At 57.5% G+C, this 20,958-nt stretch overlaps 1 protein-coding gene across 3 annotated transcripts in view; it reads right to left on the bottom strand.

Moving 5' to 3' along the window:
* spef2 (sperm flagellar 2) overlaps nt 1-20,958 on the bottom strand; it is a 941,194-nt gene that overhangs the window by 180,405 nt on the left and 739,831 nt on the right. For all 3 annotated transcript variants that reach the window (XM_072515585.1, XM_072515587.1, XM_072515586.1), the window contains one exon: nt 4,537-4,656. In XM_072515585.1, coding sequence (XP_072371686.1) covers nt 4,537-4,656 — 120 coding nt within the window. The remainder of the gene's footprint in view (nt 1-4,536; nt 4,657-20,958) is intronic.

Here is a 20,958-nt window from a genome sequence, read left to right as displayed (position 1 = left end):
CAGTGACACTGCCAGTACGGGGCAGCACGGAGACACTGCCAGTACGGGGCAGCACAGTGACACTGCCAGTACGGGGCAGCACGGAGACACTGCCAGTATGGGGCAGCACAGTGACACTGCCAGTACGGGGCAGCACGGAGACACTGCCAGTACGGGGCAGCACAGTGACACTGCCAGTACGGGGCAGCACAGTGACACTGCCAGTACGGGGCAGCACGGTGATACTGCCAGTACGGGGCAGCACGGTGACACTGCCAGTACGGGGCAGCACGGTGACACTGCCAGTACGGGGCAGCACGGAGACACTGCCAGTACGGGGCAGCACGGTGATACTGCCAGTACGGGGCAGCACGGTGACACTGCCAGTACGGGGCAGCACGGTGACACTGCCAGTACGGGGCAGCACGGTGACACTGCCAGTACGGGGCAGCACGGTGACACTGCCAGTACGGGGCAGCACGGAGACACAGCCAGTACGGGGCAGCACGGAGACACTGCCAGTACGGGGCAGCACGGAGACACTGCCAGTACGGGGCAGCACGGAGACACAGCCAGTATGGGGCAGCACGGAGACACTGCCAGTACGGGGCAGCACGGAGACACTGCCAGTACGGGGCAGCACGGAGACACTGCCAGTACGGGGCAGAACGGAGACACTGCCAGTACGGGGCAGCACGGTGACACTGCCAGTACTGGGTAGCACGGTGACACTGCCAGTACGGGGCAGCACGGTGACACTGCCAGTACGGGGCAGCACGGTGACCCTGCCAGTACGGGGCAGCACGGTGACACTGCCAGTACGGGGCAGCACGGTGACACTGCCAGTACGGGGCAGAACGGAGACACTGCCAGTACGGGGCAGCACGGAGACACTGCCAGTACGGGGCAGCACGGAGACACTGCCAGTACGGGGCAGCACGGTGACACTGCCAGTACGGGGCAGCACGGTGACACTGCCAGTACGGGGCAGCACGGAGACACTGCCAGTACGGGGCAGCACGGTGACACTGCCAGTACGGGGCAGCACGGTGACCCTGCCAGTACGGGGCAGCACGGATACACTGCCAGTACGGGGCAGCACGGTGACACTGCCAGTACGGGGCAGCACGGATACACTGCCAGTACGGGGCAGCACGGTGACACTGCCAGTACGGGGCAGCACGGTGACACTGCCAGTACGGGGCAGCACGGAGACACTGCCAGTACGGGGCAGCACGGTGATACTGCCAGTACGGGGCAGCACGGTGACACTGCCAGTACGGGGCAGCACGGAGACACTGCCAGTACGGGGCAGCACGGAGACACTGCCAGTACGGGGCAGCACGGATACACTGCCAGTACGGGGCAGCACGGTGACACTGCCAGTACGGGGCAGCACGGTGACACTGCCAGTACGGGGCAGCACGGTGACACTGCCAGTACGGGGCAGCACGGTGACACTGCCAGTACGGGGCAGCACGGTGACACTGCCAGTACGGGGCAGCACGGTGACACTGCCAGTACGGGGCAGCACGGAGACACTGCCAGTACGGGGCAGCACGGAGACACTGCCAGTACGGGGCAGCACGGAGACACTGCCAGTACGGGGCAGCACGGTGACACTGCCAGTACAGGGCAGCACGGAGACACTGCCAGTACGGGGCAGCACGGTGACACTGCCAGTACGGGGCAGCACAGTGACACTGCCAGAACGGGGCAGCACGGTGACACTGCCAGTACGGGGCAGCACGGTGACACTGCCAGTACGGGGCAGCACGGTGACACTGCCAGTACGGGGCAGCACGGAGACACTGCCAGTACGGGGCAGCACGGAGACACTGCCAGTACGGGGCAGCACGGTGACACTGCCAGTATGGGGCAGCACAGTGACACTGCCAGTACGGGGCAGCACGGTGACACTGCCAGTACGGGGCAGCACGGTGACACTGCCAGTACGGGGCAGCACGGTGATACTGCCAGTACGGGGCAGCACGGAGACACTGCCAGTACGGGGCAGCACGGAGACACTGCCAGTACGGGGCAGCACGGAGACACTGCCAGTACGGGGCAGCACGGTGACACTGCCAGTACGGGGCAGCACGGTGACACTGCCAGTACGGGGCAGCACGGAGACACTGCCAGTACGGGGCAGCACGGTGATACTGCCAGTACGGGGCAGCACGGTGACACTGCCAGTACGGGGCAGCACGGAGACACTGCCAGTACGGGGCAGCACGGTGATACTGCCAGTACGGGGCAGCACGGTGACACTGCCAGTACGGGGCAGCACGGAGACACTGCCAGTACGGGGCAGCACGGAGACACTGCCAGTACGGGGCAGCACGGATACACTGCCAGTACGGGGCAGCACGGTGACACTGCCAGTACGGGGCAGCACGGTGACACTGCCAGTACGGGGCAGCACGGTGACACTGCCAGTACGGGGCAGCACGGTGACACTGCCAGTACGGGGCAGCACGGTGACACTGCCAGTACGGGGCAGCACGGTGACACTGCCAGTACGGGGCAGCACGGAGACACTGCCAGTACGGGGCAGCACGGAGACACTGCCAGTACGGGGCAGCACGGAGACACTGCCAGTACGGGGCAGCACGGTGACACTGCCAGTACAGGGCAGCACGGAGACACTGCCAGTACGGGGCAGCACGGTGACACTGCCAGTACGGGGCAGCACAGTGACACTGCCAGAACGGGGCAGCACGGTGACACTGCCAGTACGGGGCAGCACGGTGACACTGCCAGTACGGGGCAGCACGGTGACACTGCCAGTACGGGGCAGCACGGAGACACTGCCAGTACGGGGCAGCACGGAGACACTGCCAGTACGGGGCAGCACGGTGACACTGCCAGTATGGGGCAGCACAGTGACACTGCCAGTACGGGGCAGCACGGTGACACTGCCAGTACGGGGCAGCACGGTGACACTGCCAGTACGGGGCAGCACGGTGATACTGCCAGTACGGGGCAGCACGGAGACACTGCCAGTACGGGGCAGCACGGAGACACTGCCAGTACGGGGCAGCACGGAGACACTGCCAGTACGGGGCAGCACGGTGACACTGCCAGTACGGGGCAGCACGGAGACACTGCCAGTACGGGGCAGCACGGAGACACTGCCAGTACGGGGCAGCACGGAGACACTGCCAGTACGGGGTAGCACGGAGACACTGCCAGTACGGGGCAGCACGGAGACACTGCCAGTATGGGGCAGCACGGAGACACTGCCAGTACGGGGCAGCACGGTGACACTGCCAGTATGGGGCAGCATGGAGACACTGCCAGTACGGGGCAGCACGGTGACACTGCCAGTATGGGGCAGCACGGTGACACTGCCAGTACGGGGCAGCACGGTGACACCGCCAGTATGGGGCAGCATGGAGACACTGCCAGTATGGGGCAGCACGGTGACACTGCCAGTACGGGGCAGCACGGTGACACTGCCAGTATGGGGCAGCACGGTGACACTGCCAGTACGGGGCAGCACGGTGACACCGCCAGTATGGGGCAGCATGGAGACACTGCCAGTATGGGGCAGCACGGAGACACTGCCAGTATGGGGCAGCACGGTGACACTGCCAGTACGGGGCAGCACGGAGACACTGCCAGTACGGGGCAGCACGGTGACACAGCCAGTACGGGGCAGCACGGTGACACTGCCAGTACGGGGCAGCACGGTGACACTGCCAGTACGGGGCAGCACGGTGACACTGCCAGTACGGGACAGCACGGTGACACTGCCAGTACGGGGCAGCACGGTGACACTGCCAGTATGGGGCAGCACGGTGACACTGCCAGTACGGGGCAGCACGGAGACACTGCCAGTATGGGGCAGCACGGAGACACTGCCAGTACGGGGCAGCACGGAGACACTGCCAGTACGGGGCAGCACGGTGACACTGCCAGTACGGGGCAGCACGGTGACACTGCCAGTAAGGGGCAGCACGGAGACACTGCCAGTACGGGGCAGCACGGTGACACTGCCAGTACGGGGCAGCACGGTGACACTGCCAGTACGGGGCAGCACGGTGACACTGCCAGTACGGGGCAGCACGGTGACACTGCCAGCATAAGTCTCTCGACGTTGAGCTGTTTTCTGTGTGTGGGCAGTCTAAAAAACATGAGAATATTAAATACAGGAGTAGTGGACCATTCGGTCCATCAAACCTGCTCCGTCAGTCAATACGATCGTGACTGACCTTTTGCCTATATCTGACTTTCCTGCCAAATCCCTTTGGCTCCCTTAAGAAATAAAAACAACAATTGATTTTAGCTTTAAATGTACTCAACACCTAAATAAACACAACCCTGCGGGGTTGAGAATTCTAAAGATCCCCAGCCTTTGAGCAAAGAAATTTCTCCTCATCTCAGTTCGAAATGGCTGGCACTCTGTCTCTGCTGAGACTGCGACCCCTGGCTTTCGATTCCCCGACAAGGGAAGGTGTCAGCCCGGTCAAACCCCTTCACAATCTGGTATATTTCAATGGGATGGTGCTGGTTTGTCTCAATCACAGAGAATATCTGTAAGCTCTCACTCACCTTCACCCTCCAGTGCTCCCATGTACTCTGTGAATATTCGTTCCTTGAGCTCTCGTTTCTTCACGATCTCCGGGCTCTCAATCACAGGGGGTGGAATCGATGGGGTTAAAGACTGGGCACCTGGAAAATACAGAACGGTTGACAAAAGATTTGGAGGTAAACACAAAAATTCCAAACTTTATCACAAAGTCACCTCACCTACCCTCCAATTTGGGCAGCAAGGTAGCACAGTGGTTAGCACTGTTGCTTCACAGCACCCGGGTCCCAGGTTCGATTCCTGGCTTGGGGCACTGTCTGTGTGGAGTCTGCACGTCCTCCCCATGTCTGCGTGGGTTTCCTCCGGGTGCTCCGGTTTCCTCCCACAGTCCAAAGACGTGCAGGTTAGGTGGATTTGCCATGCTAAATTGCCCTTAGGTATGATGGGGTTGCTGGGTTATGGAGGTGAGGTGGAGGTGTGGGCTTGGGTAGGGTGCTCTTTCCAAGAGCCGGTGCAGACTCGATGGGCCGAATGACCTCCTTCTGCACTGTAAATTCTATGGTTCTATGATTCAATCAGAGAATCATTGATTGGTTAATGCACAATAATCAGTGAAACAATGCTCTCAGTCTCCTGAACCACTGTGTAAACAAACATCTGCTGGGCTAAGTGCTTCCTTAGCTTTTGAAATTCAGCCGAGCCTTCATAAATGGCTCTTCTGTCAAAACAAACTATGGAAGGGGCCATTGAAACTATTTTCTCAACCAAAATATCAGATGGTTCAAAACACATATTGCAGGTTTTCGACAAGCAATGTGGGTTGGAGGGTTTGCCGGGAAGAACTTTGTCTCCAATGCAGATGGGAAAGCCATGGAACTCACTGCCAATGAGGGTGGTGGAAGTGCAGATGATCAATGATTTCAAAAGGAAAATGGACGGGCACGTGATACAAATTAACTTTTGGGGGAGAGTTATGGCAATGGGGCAGACTGCGCTGCTCTACGCACAGCAGCCATTATTTTGATGGGCCCAGTGATAGAACAAAGAACAAAGAAAAGTACAGCACAGGAACAGGCTCTTCGCCCCTCCAAGCCTGTGCCGACCATGCTGCCCGTCTAAACTAAAATCTTCCTGGGTCCATATCCCTCTATTCCCATCCTATTCATGTTTTTGTCAAGATGCCCCTTAAATGTCACTATCGTCCCTGCTTCCACCACCTCCTCCGGTTGCGAGTTCCAGGCACCCACTACCCTCTGCGTAAAAAAACTTGCCTCGTACATCTCCTCTAAACCTTGCCTCTCGCACCTTAAACCTATGCCCCCTAGTAATTGACCCCTCTACCCTGGGAAAAAGCCTCTGACTATCCACTCTGTCTATGCCCCTCATAATTTTGTAGACCTCTATCAGGTCGCCCCTCAACCTCCTTCGTTCCAGTGAGAACAAACCGAATTTATTCAACCGCTCCTCATAGCTAATGCCCTCCATACCAGGCAACATCCTGGTAAATCTCTTCTGCACCCTCTCTAAAGCCTCCACATCCTTCTGGTAGTGTGGAGACCAGAATTGAACACTATACTCCAAGTGTGGCCTAACTAAGGTTCTATACAGCTGCAACATGACTTGCCAATTCTTATACTCAATGCCCCGGCCAATAAAGGCAAGCATGCCGTATGCCTTCTTGACTACCTTCTCCACCTGTGTTGCCCCTTTCAGTGACCTGTGAACCTGTACACCTAGAAGACCTTCTCTACCAGAACGACTCTATGGGGAGAATCGTCCCAGACCACCTGAGGTGGAATTGAGGCCGGGGCAGAGCAGTAAAGCCACGGTGGGTTGAGGTGGATGCCTCCCTGATCATGGCCCAGCATCAGGTGGACGGGAATCCCATCACAAGGAGGCAGGAAAACAATCTGTGGAAAAACCTGACTGAGTAGCGGGGGCGGAATCTTTTTTATGCTGTTCTGAAACGTGGGCATCGCAGACTGGGCCCATCCCTATTCGCCCTCGAGAAGGTGGGGGTGAGCTACCTTCCTGAACCGCTGCAGTCCCTGTGGTGTAGGGACACCCACTGTGCTGTCAGTGAGGGAGTTCCAGGATGATGTCCCAGGTGTCATTTTGGAGTTTCCTGCTGTCCTCCTACCTTGCAGCCGAAACTCGGAAATATGAGATTTGCTTTATTATAGTCACATGTATTAGTATACAGTGAAAAGTATTGTTTCTTGCATGCTGTACAGACAATGCACACCGTACATAGGGAAGGAAGGAGAGACTGCAGAATATAATGTTACAGTTATAGCAAGGTGTAGAGAAAAGATCAACTTAATACGAGGTAGGTCCATTCAAAAGTCTGATGGCAGTAGGGAAGAAGCTGTTCTTGAGTCGGTTGGTACGTGACCTCAAACTTTGGTATCTTTTTCCTGACGGAAGAAGGTGGAAGAGAGTATGTCCGGGGTGCGTGGGGTCCTTAATTACGCTGGCTGCCTTTCCGAAGTAGCGGGAATTATAGACAGAGTCAATGGATGGGAGGCTGGTTTGCATGATGGACTGGGCTACATTCACAACCTTTTGTAGTTTCCTGCGGTCTTGGGCAGAGCAGGCTCCATACCAGGCTGTGATAGAACCAGAAAGAATGCTTTCTATGGTGCATCTGTAAAAGTTGGTGAGAGTTGTAGCCGACATGCCAAATTTCCTCAGTCTTCTGAGAAAGTAGAGTCGTTGGTGGGCTTTCTTAACTATAGTGTCGGCATGGGGGGGCCAGGACAGGCTGTTGGTGATCTGGACACCTAAAAACGTGAAGCTCTCGACCCTTTCTCCTTCGTTCCCATTGATGTAGACAGGGGCATGTTCTCCACTGTGCTTCCTGAAGTCAATGACAATCTCCTTGAGATTTGGCTGGATTCTGAACCCACAGCCCATCAAGAGCTCTGCACGAACGACTCCTGTTCTCACATGGGGTATCGTAGATAATTGAAAAAGAACTGAGCCAACCACGTATCCGTAGACGGTGCAGATTGCTGCCGTTTCTTGGTCTGGACCGCCCGTTCTGCTGAATCATTGGAGATGGGATGGGATGGAGAGGTCGAACATGCCGAGGACTGCCATTGCTCTTCACAAAACCGGAAAATTCTTCACTGGTGAATGAGGAATTGTAGCTTGAACATCAGCCATCCCATGGCTGTGCACAATTGCCGAGAGCTTCTCTCCCCTGGCCCTGGACATAATTCAGGCCACCTTGCACACCACCAGTCCCTTGGCATGAGCTTCCACAATCACCAGCAACCAGGAACAATCCCGCCGAATCTGCATGGAAGCACACCCATGGACATCTCAGCCTTTCCCACAGACATAGCACGACTGCTGGTGGGAGCTCCTGGTGTGCCTGGCATGCCTGGCAGCTGCGTGCCACTCTCTTCATGTCCCCATTGATGCCAGGCCACCAAACATAACTGTGGGCCACATTTTAATTTTCGAGGCAGGCAGATGGCCCCTGTGAAGGACGTGTACCCGTGCAGCCTGTCCCTGTGGGAGGCTGACCTCCCGCGCTCCCCACAATGTCACACCGTCTCACACACTCAGCTCAGCAGATTTCTGGGCGAAAGGCCGGAGGGTCGCCCCCTTCCCGCCATTCAGCAGCGTGAAGCGAAGCTTCGACAACTCGGGGCCCCGCTGTGCCCACACACCCCCCCGAGCAGCGATCACCGGCATCTCCGGGCCCCGCTGTGCCCACACACCAACCCGAGCAGCGATCACCGGCAACTCGGGGCCCCGCTGTGCCCACACACCCACCCGAGCAGCGATCACCGGCAACTCCGGGCCCCGCTGTGCCCACACACCCACCCGAGCAGCGATCACCGGTAACTCCGGGCCCCGCTGTGCCCACACACCCACCCGAGCAGCAATCACCGGCATCTCCGGGCACTGCTGTGCCCACACTCCCACCCGAGCAGTGATCACCGGCAACTCGGGGCCCCGCTGTGCCCACAGACCCACCCGAGCAGTGATCACCGGCAACTCCGGGCCCGGCTGTGCCCACACACCCACCCGAGCAGCGATCACCGGCATCTCCGGGCCCCGCTGTGCCCACACACCCACCCGAGCAGCGATCACCGGCATCTCCGGGCCGTGCTCTGCCCACACACCCACCCGAGCAGTGATCACCGGCATCTCCGGGCCCCGCTGTGCCCACACACCCACCCGAGCAGCGATCACCGGCAACTCGGGGCCCCGCTGTGCCCACACACCCACCCGAGCAGCGATCACCGGCAACTCGGGGCCCCGCTGTGCCCACAGACCCACCCGAGCAGCGATCACCGGCATCTCCGGGCCGTGCTGTGCCCACACACCCACCCGAGCAGCGATCACCGGCATCTCCGGGCCCGGCTGTGCCCACACACCCACCCGAGCAGCGATCACCGGCATCTACGGGCCGTGCTGTGCCCACACACCCACCCGAGCAGCGATCACCGGCAACTCGGGGCCCCGCTGTGCCCACAGACCCACCCGAGCAGCGATCACCGGCAACTCGGGGCCCCGCTGTGCCCACAGACCCACCCGAGCAGCGATCACCGGCATCTCCGGGCCCCGCTGTGCCCACACACCCACCCGAGCAGCGGTCACCGGCAACTCGGGGCCCCGCTGTGCCCACACACCCACCCGAGCAGCGATCACCGGTAACTCGGGGCCCGCTGTGCCCACACACCCACCCGAGCAGCGATCACCGGCATCTCCGGGCCGTGCTGTGCCCACACACCCACCCGAGCAGCGATCACCGGCATCTCCGGGCCGTGCTGTGCCCACACACCCACCCGAGCAGCGATCACCGGCAACTCGGGGCCCCGCTGTGCCCACAGACCCACCCGAGCAGCGATCACCGGCAACTCGGGGCCCCGCTGTGCCCACAGACCCACCCGAGCAGCGATCACCGGCAACTCGGGGCCCCGCTGTGCCCACAGACCCACCCGAGCAGCGATCACCGGCAACTCGGGGCCCCGCTGTGCCCACAGACCCACCCGAGCAGCGATCACCGGCAACTCGGGGCCCCGCTGTGCCCACAGACCCACCCGAGCAACGATCACCGGCATCTCCGGGCCGTGCTGTGCCCACACACCCACCCGAGCAGCGATCACCGGCAACTCCGGGCCCGGCTGTGCCCACAGACCCACTTGAGCAGCGATCACCAGCATCTCCGGGCCGTGCTGTGCCCACACACCCACCCGAGCAGCGATCACCGGCAACTCCGGGCCCGGCTGTGCCCACAGACCCACTTGAGCAGCGATCACCGGCAACTCGGGGCCCGCTGTGCCCACACACCCACCCGAGCAGCGATCACCGGCATCTCCGGGCCCCGCTGTGCCCACACACCCACCCGAGCAGCGATCACCGGCATCTCCGGGCCCGTCTGTGCCCACACACCCACCCGAGCAGCGATCACCGGCAACTCGGGGCCCCGCTGTGCCCACACACCCACCCGAGCAGCGATCACCGGCAACTCGGGGCCCCGCTGTGCCCACACACCCCCCCGAGCAGCGATCACCGGCATCTCCGGGCCCCGCTGTGCCCACACACCCACCCGAGCAGCGATCACCGGCAACTCGGGGCCCCGCTGTGCCCACACACCCACCCGAGCAGCGATCACCGGCATCTCCGGGCCCCGCTGTGCCCATACACCCACCCGAGCAGTGATCACCGGCAACTCGGGGCCCCGCTGTGCCCACACACCCACCCGAGCAGTGATCACCGGCAACTCCGGACCCCGCTGTGCCCACAGACCCACCCGAGCAGCGATCACCGGCAACTCGGGGCCCCGCTGTGCCCACACCCCCCCCCGAGCAGCGATCACCGGCAACTCGGGGCCGTGCTGTGCCCACACACCCACCCGAGCAGCGATCACCGGCATCTCCGGGCCCCGCTGTGCCCACACACCCACCCGAGCAGCAATCACCGGTAACTCGGGGCCGTGCTGTGCCCACACACCCACCCGAGCAGCGATCACCGGCATCTCCGGGCCCCGCTGTGCCCACACACCCACCCGAGCAGCGATCACCGGCATCTCCGGGCTCCGCTGTGCCCACACACCCACCCGAGCAGCGATCACCGGCAACTCCGGGCCGTGCTGTGCCCACACACCCACCCGAGCAGCGATCACCGGTAACTCGGGGCCCGCTGTGCCCACACACCCACCCGAGCAGCGATCACCGGTAACTCGGGGCCCGCTGTGCCCACACACCCACCCGAGCAGCGATCACCGGCAACTCGGGGCCCCGCTGTGCCCACACACCCACCCGAGCAGCGATCACCGGTAACTCGGGGCCCGCTGTGCCCACACACCCACCCGAGCAGCGATCACCGGCATCTCCGGGCCGTGCTGTGCCCACACACCCACCCGAACAGCGATCACCGGTAACTCGGGGCCCGCTGTGCCCACACACCCACCCGAGCAGCGATCACCGGCATCTCCGGGCCCCGCTGTGCCCACACACCCACCCGAGCAGTGATCACCGGCAATTCCGGGCCCCGCTGTGCCCACACACCCACCCGAGCAGCGATCACCGGCATCTCCGGGCCGTGCTGTGCCCACAGACCCACCCGAGCAGCGATCACCGGCATCTCCGGGCCCGGCTGTGCCCACACACCCACCCGAGCAGCGATCACCGGCAACCCGGGGCCCCGCTGTGCCCACACACCCACCCGAGCAGCGATCACCGGCAACTCCGGGCCCCGCTGTGCCCACACACCCACCCGAGCAGCGATCACCGGTAACTCGGGGCCCGCTGTGCCCACACACCCACCCGAGCAGCGATCACCGGCATCTCCGGGCCCCGCTGTGCCCACACACCCACCCGAGCAGCGATCACCGGCAACTCCGGGCCGTGCTGTGCCCACACACCCACCCGAGCAGCGATCACCGGTAACTCGGGGCCCGCTGTGCCCACACACCCACCCGAGCAGCGATCACCGGCAACTCGGGGCCCCGCTGTGCCCACACACCCACCCGAGCAGCGATCACCGGTAACTCGGGGCCCGCTGTGCCCACACACCCACCCGAGCAGCGATCACCGGCATCTCCGGGCCGTGCTGTGCCCACACACCCACCCGAGCAGCGATCACCGGTAACCCGGGGCCCGCTGTGCCCACACACCCACCCGAGCAGCGATCACCGGCATCTCCGGGCCCCGCTGTGCCCACACACCCACCCGAGCAGCGATCACCGGCATCTCCGGGCCGTGCTGTGCCCACAGACCCACTTGAGCAGTGATCACCGGCATCTCCGGGCCCCGCTGTGCCCACACACCCACCCGAGCAGTGATCACCGGCAACTCCGGGCCCCGCTGTGCCCATACACCCACCCGAGCAGCGATCACCGGCATCTCCGGGCCGTGCTGTGCCCACAGACCCACCCGAGCAGCGATCACCGGCATCTCCGGGCCCGGCTGTGCCCACACACCCACCCGAGCAGCGATCACCGGCAACCCGGGGCCCCGCTGTGCCCACACACCCACCCGAGCAGCGATCACCGGCAACTCCGGGCCCCGCTGTGCCCACACACCCACCCGAGCAGCGATCACCGGTAACTCGGGGCCCGCTGTGCCCACACACCCACCCGAGCAGCGATCACCGGCAACTCCGGGCCCCGCTGTCCCCACACACCCACCCGAGCAGCGATCACCGGTAACTCGGGGCCCGCTGTCCCCACACACCCACCCGAGCAGCGATCACCGGCAAGGTGTCTGTCAGACTGGGGGTCACCATCTCGTCATCCAACACTGGTGGGGGTGGGCCACTCACAGCCAGTGGCAGATGGCAGACGGCTGAGGGCATCGGGGTGAGCACTTTGTGCCCGCGGGCGGTGCTGAAATGAATATTTGTACGCTGGGGATAGGAGCGCCCAACGCTGGATCTGAGCTGATGCGATCGGTGGAATTCTCCTGTCCTCGCTGAAAGGGTCAAGCAGCGGCCTGTGGTCAGTAATAATGACAAACGTCGCCCATCAACGTATTGATGGAATTTCTTTATTCCAAAAATTATTGCTAAACCTTCTGTCTCTACCTGAGCGTGACATCGCTCTGCGTTCGCTTCGAGGAGTCCTGTGGACACAGAGCGATGTCACGCTCAGGTAGAGGAGGTTTAGCAGTTCCATGCCATCGTCCCATTGATGGGCCAGTACCACCTCTATATCATTGCGGGAAGCATCCGAAGATTATATTAGAGGGCTCGCCGGATTGTAATATGGAGGAAGATATGGGTGGAAGAAAAATGTTTCTTAACAGCATCACAAGCTTTGTCCTGTGACGCGCCCCAGCACCGTTCCTGGTCCTTCCTCAATAGCACATGGAGCGGAGCCAGCAAAATGCCCAAATGGAGATGAACTTCCCATTCGAACTGACCAGCCCAAAAACAACCGGCTCAATGGCGATCTTCAGGGTCAGGACCCCTTTTATTGTGCCAACCTTATCCTCCCTGGATGTAGGCCACCCTGTACCCAAGACAACTCACCACTTTAGCGTGGAACACACATTCGCTCCTTTTCAGCCAGGCACTGACATGGGAAAACCGCCGGATACTTCCTGACTTCCTGTAGGATATCCATATGTTCCTGTTCTGTAGATCCCATAATCTGCACATCATCCAAATTGACGGCCACCTTCGGGAGGCCCTGAAAAATGTTCTCCACCACCTGCCGGGGTTGATGAAACCCCAAACGGGAGGCAGGTGCACTCAAACACCCCCAATGAGTATTAATGATGGCAAACATCCTGAACGTCAGGCCGAGCTCCACCTGCAAATAGGCACGACTCACGTCCAGCTTCGTGAAGGAGCATCTTCCAGCTAATCTCCACAGGGGGTTTTGGGTATCGGTCCAAACGTGAGGCCCTGTTCACAGGGAGTATCAAATCTCTGCAAATGTGGACAGTCTTGTCGGGCTTCAGTACCGGCACCATAGGTATGGCCCACTCCGCGAACTGCACCAGGCGTATGACCTCCAGGTCTTGCAGGCGACGAAGTCTCTGCATCAGCAGAGCACAAGGTACAGGCCTCGCCCTGAAATATCGGGGCTGAGCCTCAGGACCCACGTAGATATGGGCTTTGGCCCCCTTTATTCTACCCAGACCCTCCTGGAACACTTTGGGATATTTACCCAGCACGTACCCAGACTACCGGTGCCCACCCAAAAGATCTGCTGCCAATCAAAATGAAGGACTCGCAACCAACCAATTTGGTCCCGGTCCCTGTACCATGACCAAAGGGAGTTGAAGCGACTGCTGCCCGTGTGTCACTGGAGGAGTGGTCCCCAGGATTTTCACAAGCTCCCCAGTGGAGCTCACCAATCCCGCCTTCATATCGCGAAGTGTCAACGACCGGACCTGTGAACAAAGCGGCAGAAATGTCCGGAAGTCCACAATGGAGTCGGCTGCGCAGCGTCCATCTCCGTCGTCACCGGATACCCATTGACCTATAGCGTGACATGGGTGAATTTGGGAACAGGAAGAGATGAGCCAGGATCTGACTGAACGGCGGAGCCGGCTCGAAGGGCTGAATGTTACGCCTGACCTCGTTCCTCTGTTCCAAAGTGACCTGGATCGGTGCAAAGTTTGGAACTGTGACACAGTTCAGAAAAGTGTCCCACTGGTCAGCGGCAGCGCCCAAGACTTGACCCCTACGATGGAACTGCCTCTGACCCTGCCCCTTTTGAGGAAGTCTTGCCGGACTGGAACCGTCCCGTGATGCAGGAGGGTGGGCCACAGTATGGACGCCATCGGCCATGGATCACCTTTCTCCATGTGTTCTCGTGTAATGATAACCCAATGGCGGCTGCCTGACCAGTCTGTCAGACAGTTGTCCTGTTTTGACACGAGCCTCCAGATGTTAGTGAGGAGGAGTTTGCAGGGTCGGCAGGGCTGGGTTTGCCGTTACCGTTTCCGGTGCCTGGGTCGATGCCGGGTGGTCCGTCCGGTTTCATTCTAATATGATTTTCCTGCAGCAGTTTAATATTTCTAGGATTTATTAAATATGGAATGGTAAAGTGTTGAGGTTTGGTGTGAAACTTCATTTAGATACTTCATGTCGATTAAACCGATCACAGCTTCACAGCCAAGACCTGGTCTCATGGTGCCTTATTCAGGCTGTCTCTGGAAAAGCTGCAGTTGGACAGGGCTGGCCGGGCAGTCAATGGTGTGGACACCATTCGCAGATTCCGGGGTTGACTGGCAGTGTGTCCTGGCTGGTCTCCAGTCCCTCCAGGCAGAAAGTGGCATCAAACTGGATAGCTGCTGGTATGGGGTCGCCCTGTCTGCCAACATGGTGATTGCCAGGCAGGGTTGGAGGGGACATTCGCCCAGGTGTTGGTAATGTTGTGGATGGGTCTGAGATTGAGACTGATGTGATTAGTTACGTTGCAAGCCAAATTCCAAATCCATCCATTCCCCATATTCCCAATCCACCCCTTCCTATAGTCCCCATCCAGTCAATCCTCATATTCCGAATCTCACCTTTCCCCATAGTCCCAATCCAGTCATTCTTCATATTCCCAATCCAGTCATTCCTCATATTCCCAATCAAGTCATTCCTCATATTCCCAATCCAGTCATTCCTCACATTACCAATCTAACCTTTCCCCATATTCCCAATCCAGCCCTTCCCCATATTCCCAATACATTCCTTCCCCATATTCACAATCCAGTCCATGCCCATATTCCCAATCCACTCTTCCCCATATTCCCAATCCAGTCCTTCCCCATATTCCCAATCCAGCCCTTCCCCATTTTCCCAATCCTGCCATTCCCCATATTCCCAATCCAGCTCTTCCCCATATTTCCAAACCAGATCTTCCCCATATTCCCAATCCAGTCCGTCCCCATATTCACAATCCAGCCCTTCCCCATATTCCCAATCCAGCCCTTCCCCATATTCCCAATCCAGCCCTTCCACATATTCCCAATCCAGTCCTTCCCCATATTCCCAATCCAGCCCTTCCACATGTTCCCAATCCAGCCCATCCACATGTTCCCAATCCAGCCCTTCCCTGTGTTCCCAATCCAGCCCTTCCCCATGTTCCCAATCCAGCTCTTCCCCATATTTCCAACCTGCCCTTCCCCATATTCCCAATCCAGCCCTTGCACATATTCCCAATCCAGCCGTACCCCACATTCCCAATCCAGCCCTTCCACATATTCCCAATCCAGTCTTTCCCCATGTTCCCAATCCAGCCCTTCCCCATATTCCCAATCCAGTCCTTCCCCATATTCCCAAACCAACTCTTCCCCATATTCCCAATCCAGCCCTTCCACATGTTCCCAATCCAGCTCTTCCCCATATTCCCAATCCAGTCCTTCCCCATATTCCCAATCCAGCCCTTCCACATATTCCCAATCCAGCCCTTCCCCATATTCCCAATCCAGTCCTTCCCCATATTCCCAATCCAGCCCTTCCCCATATTCCCAATCCAGTCCTTCCCCATATTCCCAATACAGCCATTCCCCATGTTCCCAAACCAACTCTTCCCCATATTCCCAATCCAGCCCTTCCCCATATTCCCAATCCAGCCTTCCCCATATTCGCAATCCAGTCCTTCCACATATTCCCAATCCAGCCCTTCCCCATGTTCCCAAACTAACCTTTCCCCATATTCCCAATCCCCATATTCCCAATCCAGCTCTTCCCCATATTCCCAATCCAGCCCTTCCCCATATTCCCAATACAGCCCTTCCCCATGTTCCCAAACCAACTCTTCCCCATATTCCCAATCCAGCTCTTCCCCATATTCCCAATCCAGCCCTTCCCCATATTCACAATCCAGTCCTTGCCCATATTCCTAATCCTGCCATTCCCCATATTCCCAATCCTGCCATTCCCCATATTCTCAATCCAGCCCTTCCAGATTCCCAATCCAGCCCTTCCCCATATTCCTAATCCTTGCCATTCCCCATATTCCCAATCCAGCCCTTCCCATATTCCCAACCAAGCCCTTCCCCATGTTCCCAATCCAACCCTTCCCTTTATTCCCAATCCAGCCATTCCCCATGTTCCCAATCCAGTCCTTCCCCATTTTCCCAATCCAGCCCTTCCCCATAATCCAAATCCAGTCCTTCCCCATGTTCCCAAACCAACTCTTCCCCATATTCCCAATACAGCCCTTCCCCATGTTCCCAATCCAGCCCTTCCCCATATTCCCAATACAGCCCTTCCCCATGTTCCCAAACCAACTCTTCCCCATATTCCCAATCCACTCTTCCCCATATTCCCAATCCACCCTTCCCCATATTCCCAATACAGCCCTTCCCCATGTTCCTAAACCAACTCTTCCCCATATTCCCAATCCACTCTTCCCCATATTCCCAATCCAGTCCTTCCCCATATTCCCAATCCACTCTTCCCCATATTCCCAATCAAGCCCTTCCACATATTCCCAATCCAGCCCTTCCCCATATTCCCAATCCAGCCCTTCCCCATATTCCCAATCCAGCCATTCCCCATGTTCCCAATCCAGTCCTTCCCCGTTTTCCCAATCCAGTCCTTCCCTATATTCCCAATCCAGTACTTCCTCATATTCCCAATCCAGCCCTTCACCATATTCCAAATCCAGTCCTTCCCCATGTTCCCAAACCAACTCTTCCCCATATTCCCAATACAGCCCTTCCCCATGTTACCAATCCAGCCCTTCCCCATATTCCCAATACAGCCCTTCCCCGTGTTTCCAAACCAACTCTTCCCCATATTCCCAATCCACTCTTCCCCATGTTCCCAATCCAGCCCTTCCCCATATTCCCAATACAGCCCTTCCCCATGTTCCCAATCCAGCCCTTCCCCATATTCCCAATACAGCCGTTCCCCATATTCCCAATACAGCCCTTCCCCATGTTTCCAAACCAACTCTTCCCCATATTCCCAATCCACTCTTCCCCATATTCCCAATCCACCCTTCCCCATATTCCCAATACAGCCCTTCCCCATATTCTCAATCAAGCCCTTCCCCATATTCCCAATACAGCCCTTCCCCATGTTCCCAAACCAACTCTTCCCCATATTCCCAATCCACTCTTCCCCATATTCCCAATCCACCCTTCCCCATATTCCCAATACAGCCCTTTCCCATGTTCCCAATCCAGCCCTTCCCCATATTCCCAATACAGCCCTTCCCCATGTTCCCAAACCAACTCTTCCCCATATTCCCAATCCACTCTTCCCCATATTCCCAATCCACCCTTCCCCATATTCCCAATACAGCCCTTCCCCACGTTCCCAAACCAACTCTTCCCCATATTCCCAATCCACTCTTCCCCATATTCCCAATCCAGTCCTTCCCCATATTCCCAATCCACTCTTCCCCATATTCCCAATCAAGCCCTTCCACATATTCCCAATCCAGCCCTTCCCCATACTCCCAATCCAGCTCTTCCCCACATTCCCAATCCAGTCCTTCCCCATATTTCCAATCCAGCCCTTCCCCATATTCCCAATCCAGCCATTCCCCATGTTCCCAATCCAGTCCTTCCCCATTTTCCCAATCCAGTCCTTCCCTATATTCCCAATCCAGTACTTCCTCATATTCCCAATCCAGCCCTTCCCCATATTCCAAATCCAGTCCTTCCCCATATTCCCAATCCACTCTTCCCCATATTCCCAATCAAGCCCTTCCACATATTCCCAATCCAGCCCTTCCCCATACTCCCAATCCAGCTCTTCCCCACATTCCCAATCCAGTCCTTCCCCATATTTCCAATCCAGCCCTTCCCCATATTCCCAATCCAGCCATTCCCCATGTTCCCAATCCAGTCCTTCCCCATTTTCCCAATCCAGTCCTTCCCTATATTCCCAATCCAGTACTTCCTCATATTCCCAATCCAGCCCTTCCCCATATTCCAAATCCAGTCCTTCCCCATGTTCCCAAACCAACTCTTCCCCATATTCCCAATACAGCCCTTCCCCATGTTCCCAATCCAGCCCTTCCCCATATTCCCAATACAGCCCTTCCCCATGTTCCCAAACCAACTCTTCCCCATATTCCCAATCCACTCTTCCCCATATTCCCAATCCAGTCCTTCCCCATGTTCCCAATCCAGCTCTTCCCCATATTCCCAATCCAGCCCTTCCCCATATTCCCAATCAAGCCCTTCCCCATATTCCCAATCCAGCCCTTCCCCATATTCCCAATCCAGCCCTTCCACATATTCCCAATCCAGCCCTTGCCCATATTCCCAATCCAGTCCTTCCCCATTTTCCCAATCCAGCTCTTCCCCATATTCCCAATCCAGCCCTTCCCCATATTCCCAATCAAGCCCTTCCCCAAGTTCCCAATCCAGCCCTTCCCCATATTCCCAATCCAGCCCTTCCCCATATTCCCAATCCAGCCCTTCCCCATGTTCCCAATCCAGTCCTTCCACATATTCCCAATCCAGCCCTTCCCCATATTCCCAATACAGCCCTTCCCCATGTTCCCAAACCAACTCTTCCCCATATTCCCAATCCACTCTTCCCCATATTCCCAATCCACCCTTCCCCATATTCCCAATACAGCCCTTCCCCATGTTCCCAAACCAACTCTTCCCCATATTCCCAATCCACTCTTCCCCATATTCCCAATCCAGTCCTTCCCCATATTCCCAATCCACTCTTCCCCATATTCCCAATCAAGCCCTTCCACATATTCCCAATCCAGCCCTTCCCCATATTTCCAATCCAGTCTTCCACATATTCCCAATCCAGCCCTTCCCCATATTCCCAATCCAGCCATTCCCCATGTTCCCAATCCAGTCCTTCCCCATTTTCCCAATCCAGTCCTTCCCTATATTCCCAATCCAGTACTTCCTCATATTCCCAATCCAGTACTTCCTCATATTCCCAATCCAGCCCTTCCCCATATTCCAAATCCAGTCCTTCCCCATGTTCCCAAACCAACTCTTCCCCATATTCCCAATACAGCCCTTCCCCATGTTCCCAATCCAGCCCTTCCCCATATTCCCAATACAGCCCTTCCCCATGTTCCCAAACCAACTCTTCCCCATATTCCCAATCCACACTTCCCCATATTCCCAATCCAGTCCTTCCCCATGTTCCCAATCCAGCTCTTCCCCATATTCCCAATCCAGCCCTTCCCCATATTCCCAACCCAGCCCTTCCCCATATTCCCAATCAAGCCCTTCCCCATATTCCCAATCCAGCCCTTCCACATATTCCCAATCCAGCCCTTGCCCATATTCCCAATCCAGTCCTTCCCCATTTTCCCAATCCAGTCCTTCACCATATTCCCAATCCAGCTCTTCCCCATATTCCCAATCCAGCCCTTCCCCATATTCCCAATCAAGCCCTTCCCCATGTTCCCAATCCAGCCCTTCCCCATATTCCCAATCCAGCCCTTCCCCATGTTCCCAATCCAGTCCTTCCACATATTCCCAATCCAGCCCTTCCCCATATTCCCAATACAGCCCTTCCCCATGTTCCCAAACCAACTCTTCCCCATATTCCCAATCCACTCTTCCCCATATTCCCAATCCACCCTTCCCCATATTCCCAATACAGCCCTTCCCCATGTTCCCAAACCAACTCTTCCCCATATTCCCAATCCACTCTTCCCCATATTCCCAATCCAGTCCTTCCCCATATTCCCAATCCACTCTTCCCCATATTCCCAATCAAGCCCTTCCACATATTCCCAATCCAGCCCTTCCCCATATACCCAATCCAGTCCTTCCACATATTCCCAATCAAGCCCTTCCCCATATTCCCAATCCAGCCATTCCCCATGTTCCCAATCCAGTCCTTCCCCATTTTCCCAATCCAGTCCTTCCCTATATTCCCAATCCAGTACTTCCTCATATTCCCAATCCAGCCCTTCCCCATATTCAAAATCCAGTCCTTCCCCATGTTCCCAAACCAACTCTTCCCCATATTCCCAATACAGCCCTTCCCCATGTTCCCAATCCAGCCCTTCCCCATATTCCCAATACAGCCCTGCCCCATGTTTCCAAACCAACTCTTCCCCATATTCCCAATCCAGCCCTTCCACATTTTCCCAATCCAGCCCTTCCCCATATTCCCAATCCAGTCCTTCCCCATATTCCCAATCTACTCTTCCCCATATTCCCAATCAAGCCCTTCCACATATTCCCAATCCACTCTTCCCCATGTTCCCAATCCAGCCCTTCCCCATATTCCCAATACAGCCCTTCCCCATATTCCCAATACAGCCCTTCCCCATGTTTCCAAACCAACTCTTCCCCATATTCCCAATCCACTCTTCCCCATATTCCCAATCCACCCTTCCCCATATTCCCAATACAGCCCTTCCCCATATTCCCAATCAAGCCGTTCCCCATATTCCCAATACAGCCCTTCCCCATGTTCCCAAACCAACTCTTCCCCATATTCCCAATCCACTCTTCCCCATATTCCCAATCCACCCTTCCCCATATTCCCAATACAGCCCTTCCCCATATTCCCAATCCAGCCCT

Source organism: Scyliorhinus torazame, chromosome 9 (genome assembly GCF_047496885.1).
Source record: "Scyliorhinus torazame isolate Kashiwa2021f chromosome 9, sScyTor2.1, whole genome shotgun sequence".
Lineage (NCBI taxonomy): Eukaryota > Metazoa > Chordata > Chondrichthyes > Carcharhiniformes > Scyliorhinidae > Scyliorhinus > Scyliorhinus torazame.
This window is presented reverse-complemented; position numbering and strand designations above follow the sequence as displayed.